The sequence below is a fragment of the Aegilops tauschii genome, chromosome 5, assembly GCF_002575655.3.
Source record: "Aegilops tauschii subsp. strangulata cultivar AL8/78 chromosome 5, Aet v6.0, whole genome shotgun sequence".
In the NCBI taxonomy this organism is placed as follows: Eukaryota; Viridiplantae; Streptophyta; class Magnoliopsida; order Poales; family Poaceae; genus Aegilops; species Aegilops tauschii.
This window is the reverse complement of record NC_053039.3, coordinates 65,720,737-65,731,968: the sequence shown is the minus strand read 5'-3', so window position 1 is coordinate 65,731,968 and position 11,232 is coordinate 65,720,737. Positions and strand designations below refer to the sequence as shown.

The following is an 11,232-nucleotide window of genomic DNA, read 5'->3' as shown; positions in this document are numbered from 1 at the left end:
TAGCCTAGCCTAGCGTAGTGAGTGGGAAAAGCGACTTGCAGGGTTCCGGCGCGTGGGGTGTGGGGAAACGAAACGAACGCGAACGGTAGGAATAGGTGGAACCAACAATCAGTGCCTACTTTTATTGTTTGTTTGCTGTGAAGTTATATGTCATTTCTTTGTTAATCTAATGCTTAATACAGGGGCTACTTTTTATTTGTGCCCTTTTTTTGCCTGAGAGTGATGTTATGAGGAATTGAATAAGTAATAGCTAATAATATAAATGCATCCCCTGGGGTAATAGTGCTTGCTGTTTTCGAGGTTGTTGAACTTGTGGCATTTTTTTATACACTGATTCCTGTTAATCCACTGCTTTTATATTTGATTGGAGAATCACTGCTCTTTTCTTTTTCACAATAAACCATGAAATAAGATATGAATAAGATTTGCTTAAATGACAGTTTGAGAATAACTTTTGTGTGCTACCCTTTTTTTCACATATGGATGGTTCTCATGCTAGTTTTGTTATTTTAGATGACTGTTATTACGTGATGAGATATATATTTCATATAGGATGTGGTTGTGGTTTTTCATATATGATGTAAACCCAGTAATGCAAGATGAAACTTGCAAGATGTGGTACTTTTTAGGTTGATTTTTTAAACATTTTTATCTGCTTTTTGCTCTTTTTATTTATTTTTTCAAATGTGTTTATATGTTTTTAATATACTTTCTTCTGTGTGTTTAATTAGTCTTTGTTTCATGACCTAAGTCTTTTTAATTATTATACAGGTCTCCCTCAACTCTAAACATGCCTAGACTTTACAAATATCCTGCTGGTACCATCAAGCACAGGTTTTCTACCATTAGGTGGCATAAAGCAGTTTCTGATTTAAGTGATAATCAAAAGTCGTTTGTTAGGAAATATGAGCTCGATAATCTTCTGAATATTCATCCTCACTTAATGGTTCCAATACCAATCCTTCAATTGTTGCGGACCACCTGAATTGCAATGGAACTGGAGTTTTCAGAAAGGGTGATAAAATAATTCATCTAAGAAGAGACATGGTAATTCAGGTTTTTGGGATCCGTTCTGTTTCTGTGCCTTTTCCTCTGGATAGCACAGATCCAGTTGTTGTGGCTAGAGTGTTACAACTTAGGTCTCAGTATCTCGGTAATAGCCAGAAGAACATTCAATTTGATAATATCATCACTATCATGAAGAATGACGAGACCGAGGAAGGTTTCATGCGAAGTTTCGTATTTCTCTTCATAAGTTCTGTTTTCTGTCCAACCACTCGGAATTGTGCAAATTGGAAAATTCTTTATGGGCTGCACGACATTAGCAAGCTGAAGACCTTTGATTTGGCTCAACTTTGCATTGATCACTTGAACAAAGAAATTGATTACTTCAGCACCAATCTATTCAATAGAACTAAAACTCCATTGAACAATTCAATCTATGTTGGTGGATGCTTACCTTTAGCTGCTGTAAGTTTTATAATTTTCCCTACTTTTCTTTTTTTAAAATGTATTGTTAAGTTATGCAATTTTTGTTTATATTCACTGATTTGTTGTTTCATGTTCTCTTATGACTCCCAATATTCTTAGATTGTCTATCTGGACTTTGTGGACTTCACAAAAGCTTCTCAACAACGAAGTATCAATTATGGAGTCCCTAGAATGGCCTATATTCAGAATGACGACTTTGACTATCTAGCTATAGTGGACTTAAACCCAAGATCCAAGAAGACGTTTGCATTGGGATTCTTACCAGTAAGCTTGTTCTATCCTTTTTTTTCGCATTTGTTTAACTGACGACAAAAGTTGCAGAAAATAGTTTCAAACAATAATGAGAAAATGTTTTCATTCTTAATTCTTTGGAATGACATTTTTCTTGGTTTCATGCTCTTGCTTTAAGAACTTTCAGAACTGTTTGTTGACTTTGTTTTTTCTTTTCAGCTAAAAGACATTTCTAGGACACCTTACGGTGCTCGTGCAATTGTATTGGCTCAAGAGAAGTGGTCCAAAGCCCCACAGAGTTATGATGTTGAGGAAAATCTCATTCCAAAGTCCAATGACATCTCAAATGTTGCATCTACCTCGAACAGTAATCCAAAAGTATGTTTATCTAGTTGTTATTAACCTTTTTGTTTACCAATACATTTTAGTCGTCTCACTTCAGTGTCATAGCGAACTAGGAAATCAGTTGCCATACGTCTATAGTCTGTTCGCAACAAAACAGATTGCATAATATGTTCCTAGTATAACATATGATTACTCAAAAAAAGAATGAGTTCTGCGTTCATAAAATGAACATACTGTGTTCAGGATGTCAACTGAGGTAGGAATTTTGCTTGAGGTAATTTCCTCTTTGTCAATTAGGCGGTTCTCTATTGTATTGACATTGAAAAGAACTGAGACCCAAAAAGATTGTATCAGCAATTGACAAGAGTAAAATGAAACACAAGGAACAGAGTCTAACTAATTTTCATTGTTTACCAATGACATCTCACACGAATTTTTCAATGCATGATCTGTTCCATGTGCAACATATGAATAGTCAAAATATAACGAGTTGCAGTGTTCCCAGTACAACATATGAGTACTTCAATGCATAATTTGTTCCTTTGCTTTGAACATATAATGATTTTACTAGATAATGATTTGTTCCTTCTATGTTTATCTGCTTATTTTTAACCTTTTGTTTACCAATATATTTTAGTCTTGTCATTTCAGTCTCATATCACAACTAATACACATGTAACTTTTCTGTCCTGAACTAATAGGTTATGAATATAATATCTCAAGTTGTTGCAAAGCATGATGAAATTTGGAAGAAGCTTCATGAGCAACATATGCAAAATATGTTTTCAGATCTCAAAACAACTCTCATGTCTCTTCAGCCAAATACAAACAGCCAAGTAAACATTGCTGGTACTTCAACCATGAATCCTATTGTTCTTTCAGCATGCAGCAACATGAATAACCAGAATGAACCAATAAATGCCAACCATCACCCAGTCCAGATAGTCAGTGAGCCAATTAGAGCATCTTTATTCCAAGATCATGTATAAGTTACTCCTACTCCTGAGGTTACCTTAATGCACAGCAACAAGGACATCCAAGTTGAAAAAGCAGTTCCAGTTACTGAACAAGATTCAGTTCCTCAGCAAGTGCAGCAAACTGAGCAAGCACCTTCAGCTGTAAACATTGTTCAGAATGAAGAAATTTCACCTGGGAACAATGGTATTCATACTGACAACACACTTGATCAACCTATTTCTTATAGTCAAACAAGTGACGGTACTCAATTTGCTGTTAACACTCTTATTGAGATCTCAGGTACCTTTTCTGAAACAATTCATACTCGACCGATCTCAGTATTGCAACCAGTGGACTGCGTTCAACATGCAGTCAATAGTGAGCCATATGAAATGGAATTTCAGCATGTGAACCCCACAACAGTCCATATTCAGGAAACTCCCGTTTCTGTGAGCAAACAAACTCAGTTAGTGAATGAGCCTCCAACGAAAGAAGTGGCTGCTTCGTCAAACATTCTAACTGAAGATGACATTATGCTAAGGAATGTGATCTCACAATCAAATGACAATCTGGGAGATGGCATTGAAATTGCCATGAACTATGCTGATGGCATTATAATCCCAGAACTTGATAAGACGGTCCCCAAAGGTACTTCCCACCTTTTTTGAAATCAACCGCTTTTCCCTTCTGTTCATTTTTGTTTGCTTTTCACTATATTGAATTTTTACTTCCAATTTGCTTGTTTTAGTTTTTGCAATGTCCTGCCTTCTTTTTACACGCTTCATTGTTTTTCATACCAAAGCTTATTATATGTAATTGGTTCATTGGACATGTCCTGTAGTACCTGAGGTACCTGAGCACAAATCATCTCATGCAGCATTGAATGTATCTGGTCCCAGCACTATAGAGAAGAGAAATCGAAAGAAAAGGAAAGCAAAAGATCTATCTGCTCAAGATAAGATATCAAAGATAAGTGTTGAACCTCATGTTCAGGAGTTTTTTAAGAAATACCTTGGAAACAAATTCTTCAAGAATGAAAAGTAAGTTTTTTCAGGAGCATCTTACTTTATATGCATGAAACAATCTATCTTTGTTGTATATTCTATATGTTAACTGTTTCAATTTTTAAAAATGCAGTCCAACCATTATTGACATCAATGGATTTACTGTGGAGTATGATCATTTCTATAATTCACTCAAGGCAATAGGAAACGTTCACAATGAAGTCTTCAATGCTTATGTCCAAGTTTTCAATTATGAGAATGAAAATCCAGATCCAAAAAGTAAGGAACCTTCGAAATACTGCTTTACTTCGTACTTCACGGTAAAGTTTCCTATTCCTCATCTATAGTATTTCCTTTTTTTTGTTCCGTGTTGAACTTTTTGCAACTTCTGTTCTTACTATTGTTATCTCTTTTCATTGGATGTGCAGGAGAAGTTACTTGATGATCCCAAGAATTTCAACTCTCGATCTTGTGTAAAAGAATTCAAGAAACTGAACTGTGGCAAGAACTTACACAAGCGTGATATGGTAAACATCAATTATCAATGCAACTTCTCCAAATTATCACATCCTCTCTTCATCTCTACTGATTTTACTTCTTTGTTTGCGATCCAGCTATATTTCCCCAGAGTTGATTCATTCCACTGGACTTTGTTCTGCATTAACAATCTGTTTGAAACCGTCAATTTCTTTGATTCAAGGAGTTCTGTTCCTCAAAATCAAGTCAACAAGTTAACATCAAATCTGGTTTGTTTTCTAGTGTTTTTTAGTTTTTACTCTTGTGCCTTTTGTAACATCAAGTCTTTTGCGACTTTTAGTTTTTACTCAGTAGTTACTCGCAGATAATTGAACTACTGTTATTTTTTTATAAAAATTCTGCACTGGTTGAATTCTTATACTTCTTTTAATATAGATCATCAACATGGGCACCATTTTCAAGTCTTCTGGATGCACATACAAGAATATTGAGAATTTCGACTGCATTTCCCCTAAGGAATACCCCCAGCAAGACAACCTGTGAGTAAAGCAACCATCATTATGCTCCATGCAATTTTCTGTCTTTAACTCTTATAATCAGTTAACATTCTGTCACCCAAGAAGTTCCTTTGCTGAAATTTATGTATACCTTTTTGTACAGCCACAATTGTGCTCTCTATGCTATCATGTATATGGATATCTGGGATGGGAAGAACATGAAGGAATTTGATAATGTATGTCACTAGCAAATCACTCCTCATCTTTCTTGGTCCATAACTTCTTTCACAAATTATCCCCCGCTCCCCTCCCCCCCCCCCCCCCCCGCCCAACAACATCGAGGGCTTCTTTTTATGCTTTGCTAATGTGTTGTTTACTGTTTCATTTGTCCTAGGGAATTATTCCTCAATTTCGTCAGGTCCTTGCTTACAAGCTGGCAAAGTCTAACATCAACGAAAAAAGTGTTCAGGGACTTGAAGATGATGTTTCAACCAAGAAGAGGAAGAAGCGCCGCTAGTTGTGTGGAGAAAGCAAATACTTTGAGTTTCTAGAATTGAATGTGCACCACAACTACTGATAACTCACCGGTGTCATTGCTTGGAAAACTTTTAAGTTCCCTTTTTCCCTTTCTGTGGAAATCACTCTTTTGTGTGGAAAACATTTATGTTGGAGACTCAGTACATTTTATATTTTTATGAAAGTAGTGTCACCAGCACAATTTATTTTTCTGTTCTTGTGTGAGAGACAGTCAAAGAAACTTAGTTGTAGAATAACAATGAGGAACAATTAAAGGTGTTTTTGCTTTTCCATACCAACATGAGTGTCTTCAAGGATTTTTTTTCAATGAAGTGTGTTGTTTATTTCTTTTCCCAAAGCAGATGTGTGATTGATTTCCATGAAAGGGAAATTGTCTTACTTTTAGGGGGTACGAAAAATGTGCATTTTTTTGTAGCAAACGAGACGAAAGGCAACATTTGTCATTTTTTTACAAAAGCAATAGTGAATTCTCTTAGGAAATTTGGCATTTAGGAGGTACAGCCTCAATACCATACTCTCTACTTGTGTATCAAGAATATCTACTGCAAAAGAGTTTTGTAAAAAAAATTCCATTATAATTGTTGTCAAACAATTTTTTACTTCAAAAGGATGTCTACTTCAAAAAGATTTTCTCAAAAAAATGAAAAAGTCCCCTAAATAATGTTCCGTAAGTAATGTTTCCTAATATTGTTGTTAACGTTCCCCAAATAATGTTTCTCTAAGAAATGTTTGCTGAATTTTTGTTCACTATTTTTTTCTTTCCCTCAAAAATGTGAATTCTTAGGGGATCTCATAACATCATTATGCACTTGCTCGGGTAATTTATTGGGATATTTGTTTTTGGACCCACACACGGGTTATGAATATAGTTTGTCTGGACTAGAATTTGTTTTCGCTCCTTCATACAACATTCTGTTTCAGACAACATTATTCAAGAACATTTTAAAATTTCAGACCACATTGGGTTTTTCGAAAGACATTTAGTCATTTTTTTAAGAACATTGTCGAGGGAACATTATTCAAGTAACATTTTTTTATCCTTGTAGTAAACTTTTTTTATTCAAGGAAATTATCATTTTTTTAATGTTCATTCAAAAATGTCCCTTTAATAATGTTCCCCAAATAAATGTCCATTTTCTTTTCCTCCCCAATAATGTTCCCTAGTTAATGTTCGCCTTGCCATAATTGTTGATGCCGATGAGTAAGTATTTTGACTAGAAGAACATTTTAAAATTTCAGACAACATTATGTTTTTCTAAAAACAATTTAATAATGTTCATTCAAAAAATATCCCTTTAATAATGTTCCCCAAATAAATGTTCAATTTCTTTTTGCTCCCCAAAATAATGTCCCTTTGAATAATGTTTCTTTGATATTGTTCTCCAAATAATGTTCATTCAAAACACAATAATGTTCCCTAAATAATGTTCCCCAAATAAACATTCAAAAATGTTCCCCAAAAAATGTTCATTTTCTTTTTGCTCCACAATAATGTTCCCTGAATAATTTTTTAAGAACATTATTGAGGGAACATTATTCAAGGAACATTCTTTTATCCTTGTAGTAAACTTTTCTTATTCAGGGAAATCTGGTTGACCCAAGGGAACATTATTCAATTATCACTTTTTAAATCTTCATTCGAAAATGTCCCTTTAATAATGTCCCCAAGTAAATGTTCAATTTTTTCCACCTATAATGTCCCTTGATTAATATAATAATGTTTTCGCCAAATAATGTTTCCTCAATAATATTTTTCTTTAATTATGGTCCCCAAATAATGTTCCCTCAATAATCGTTGATGCGGACGTAAATTTATTTTACTTGAAGAACATTTTTAAACTCGCGAGAACATTTATTTGTTTTGAACAAAAATTACTCATTTTTTAAGAACATTATTATATTCTTGTAGTAAACTTTTTTATTCAAAGAAATTATAATTCCCCCTTTAATAATGTTCCTCAAATAAATGTTCATTCTCTTTTTGCTCCACAACAATGTTCCCTGAATAATGTTTCTTTAATATTGTTCTCCAAATAATGTCCCCAAAATAATTGTTGATACCGAGGAGTAATTATATTTTAAGAACATTTTTTTCAGAACATTTTTTAAGAACATTATTCAAGGAACATTTATTATATTTTTGTACTAAACTTTTTTATTCAAGGAAATTATCATTTCTTAATGTTCATTCAAAAAATGTCCCTTTAATAATGCTCCCTAAATAAATGTTCATTTCTTTTTGTTCCCCCAATAATGTTCCCTGAATAATGTTTCTTTAATATTGTTCTCCAAATAATGTTCCCCAAATAATTGTTGATAACGAGGAGTAATTATTTTTTTAAACTCCAGAGAACATTTATTTGTTTTTGAACAAAAATTACTCATTTGTTAAGAACATTATTCAAGGAACATTATTATATTCTTGTAGTAAACTTTTTTTATTCAAGGAAATTATCATTTCTTAATGTTCATTCAAAAAATGTCCCTTTAATAATGTTCCCTAAATAAATGTTCATTTCTTTTTGCTCTCCCAATAATGTTCCTTGAATAATGTTTCTTTAATATTGTTCTCCTAATAATGTCCCCCAAATAATTGTTGATACCGAGGAGTTATTATTTTTACTGGAAGAACATTTCAAATTTTCAGACAACATTGTGTTTTCCGAAAAACATTTTTAGTCATTTTTTAAGAACATTATTGAGGGAACATTATTCAAGGAACATTCTTTTATCCTTGTAGTAAACTTTTCTTATTCAGGGAAATCTGGTTGACCCAAGGGAACATTATTCAATTATCACTTTTTAAATCTTCATTCGAAAATGTCCCTTTAATAATGTCCCCAAGTAAATGTTCAATTTTTCCACCTATAATGTCCCTTCATTAATATAATAATTTTTTCGATTAATAATGTTTCCTCAATAATATTTTTCTTTAATTATGGTCCCCAAATAATGTTCCCTCAATAATCGTTGATGCGGACGTGAATTTATTTTACTTGAAGAACATTTTTAAACTCACGAGAACATTTATTTGTTTGAACAAAAATTACTCATTTTTTAAGAACATTATTATATTCTTGTAGTAAACTTTTTTTATTCGAGGAAATTATAACTCCCCCTTTAGTAATGTTCCTCAAATAAATGTTCATTTTCTTTTTGCTCCACAATAATGTTTCTTTAATATTGTTCTCCAAATAATGTCCCCCAAATAATTGTTGATACCGAGGAGTAACTATATTTTAAGAACATTTTTCTAAGAACATTTTTATGAACATTATTCAAGGAACATTTATTATATTCTTGTAGTAAACTTTTTTTATTCAAGGAAATTATCATTTCTTAATGTTCATTCAAAAAATGTCCCTTTAATAATGTTCCCTAAATAAATGTTCATTTCTTTTTGCTCTCCCAATAATGTTCCTTGAATACTGTTTCTTTAATATTGTTCTCCAAATAATGTCCCCCAAATAATTGTTGATACCGATGAGTTATTATTTTTACTGGAAGAACATTTCAAATTTTCAAACAACATTGTGTTTTCCGAAAAACATTTTTAGTCATTTTTAAGAACATTATTGAGGGAACATTATTCAAGGAACATTCTTTTATCCTTGTAGTAAACTTTTCTTATTCAGGGAAATTTGGTTGACCCAAGGGAACATTATTCAATTATCACTTTTTAAATCTTCATTCGAAAATGTCCCTTTTAATAATGTCCCCAAGTAAATAATCAATTTTGTTTCCACCTATAATGTCCCTTGATTAATATAATAATGTTTTCGCCAAATAATGTTTCCTCAATAATATTTTTCTTTAACTATGGTCCCCAAATAATGTCCCCCAAATAATTGTTGATGCGGACGTAAATTTATTTTACTTGAAGCACAATTTTAAACTCTAGAGATCATTTATTTGTTTTGAACAAAAATACAAAAATTACTCATTTTAAGAACATTATTCAAGGAACATTATTATATTCTTGTAGTAGACTTTTTTTATTCAAGGAAATTATCATTTCTTAATGTTCATTCAAAAAATGTCCCTTTAATAATGTTCCTCAAATAAATGTTCAATTTTCTTTTTGCTCCCCCAATAATGTTTCTTTAATATTGTTCTCCAAATAATGTCCCCAAAATAATTGTTGATACCGAGGAGTAATTATGTTTTAAGAACATTTCTTAAGAACATTATTCAAGGAACATTTATTATATTCTTGTAGTAAACTTTTTTTATTCAAGGAAATTATCATTTCGTAATGTTCATTCGAAAAATGTCCCTTTAATAATGTTCCCCAAATAAATGTTTGATTTTTTTGCTCGCCCAATAATGTTCCCTGAACAATATTTCTTTAACATTGTTTATCTGAAATACATTTAGTCATTTTTAAGAACATTATTGAGGGAACATTATTCAAGGAAATCCCAAACATTTTTCCGGAAAAGAACTAAGTTTCAAAAGACGAAAATGTTCTGAAATACAAGCAATTTTTTGTTAAAATGCGAACTTTAAAAAAAATCCCCGTACACATTTTGAATTTGTTGATACCGAGGAGTAATTATTTTTACTGGAAGAACATTTTAAAATTTCAAACAACATTGTTTTTCCGAAAAACATTTAGTCATTTTTTAAGAACATTTATTATATCCTAAGGGACATTGTTCTAAGTTTTAATTTTTTTTTTCAAGATTCAGAAAATGTTTGGGAATTAAAAAAATGTTCCAGCTTTCCTAATTTGTTTACAAACTCAATAATAGTTCATGTTTTTCAATTTTGTTCACAAATTCAAAAAATGTTCTGGAATTTTTAAAAAGTAAACCTTTCTATTTTTTGTTCAAAAATTCAAGAAATGTTCCCCTTTTTCAAATTTGTTCACATCGTCAAAATGTTCCTGTTTTACAAAATTTGTACGAAAATCCGGTAAATGTTTTTATTTTGAAGAAAATATTCTTAATTTCGAAAAATTCAGTTGTAGGAGGTCGTCGATTCGACCCAATAAATGGACTGTAGTTTTTAGGATTTTTTGCGAATTAATGTTTAAGTTTAGTCTCTGTCGTATACGTCTTTAAAAATACATCTAGCACTTCCTGTGTCTCAAATCTACTTAGCAAGGCATTTGTAACAACATATCTACATAACATATCAACAACCTCCTACAACAGTATCAAAACAGTTTTTCAATTTTAAAAATACATCTAGCACTTCCTGTGTCTCAAATCTACTTAGCAAGGCATTTGTAACAACATATCTACATAACATATCAACGAAACATATTTAGTTTTTTAAAACTTTTCTTATTACCACAGAATAAACTAATTAGGTCAAGCTCAACTATAGCTATAACAAGTGTAACTTATCAAAAAAAAATCAACACAATAATCAAAATCCATCTAAATTTTCTCAGCTAACAATGCAAAAATTTCTTCATCGAGAGAAATTATCTTCTTCCTTGCTGCAAACAGAAATTATTTTTCTTCCTTGGTGCAAACATAATGATGAGCATCAACCAGTCTTCTTTTTGGAGCCGCTTTCTTCCTAGATTTCTTTTCAGATTGTGGCTTCAATCTTTCTCCTTTGTTCACAGACTTGGATGGCCGTATAGGAGGATCTTTCAACGAATTTTCCGACTGCACTTCCAGTTGCTCTTTCTTTCCTTACAAGTACTTTGAATGAATTTGAGCAACAACATCCAAAAG

General features: G+C 32.1%; 1 protein-coding gene across 4 annotated transcripts; it reads left to right on the top strand.

Annotated features, from left to right (window-relative positions):
• Positions 1-453: 453 nt before the first annotated feature.
• On the top strand, positions 454-6,016 carry LOC123493952 (uncharacterized). Of its 4 annotated transcripts, none has more exons than XM_045228355.2 (10): positions 454-1,470; positions 1,591-1,755; positions 1,942-2,100; positions 2,769-3,228; positions 3,325-3,672; positions 3,866-4,064; positions 4,162-4,348; positions 4,457-4,774; positions 4,941-5,238; positions 5,397-6,016. In XM_045228355.2, exons 4-9 carry the CDS (start codon positions 3,084-3,086, stop codon positions 5,046-5,048), a joined length of 1,305 nt encoding a protein of 434 aa, XP_045084290.1. In that variant the 5' UTR covers positions 454-1,470; positions 1,591-1,755; positions 1,942-2,100; positions 2,769-3,083; the 3' UTR covers positions 5,049-5,238; positions 5,397-6,016. The 4 variants fall into 4 exon arrangements, with proteins under 4 accessions (XP_045084290.1, XP_045084289.1, XP_073355948.1 ...); XM_045228354.2 differs by having other exon boundaries at positions 2,769-3,672; positions 4,457-4,555; positions 4,643-4,774; XM_073499847.1 differs by having other exon boundaries at positions 2,769-3,672.
• The last annotated feature ends 5,216 nt before the right edge of the window (positions 6,017-11,232 follow it).

What these genes read in the sequence shown, in the direction of transcription:
- LOC123493952 (XM_073499847.1), top strand. Translation starts at nt 3,084, where the DNA reads ATGCACAGCAACAAGGACATCCAAGTTGAAAAAGCAGTTCCAGTTACT. An exon ending in GCTTTACTTCGTACTTCACG is followed by an intron (nt 4,349 to 4,456) that starts GTAAAGTTTCCT and finishes TTGGATGTGCAG; the next exon opens with GAGAAGTTACTTGATGATCC. An exon ending in ACAAGTTAACATCAAATCTG is followed by an intron (nt 4,775 to 4,940) that starts GTTTGTTTTCTA and finishes CTTTTAATATAG; the next exon opens with ATCATCAACATGGGCACCAT.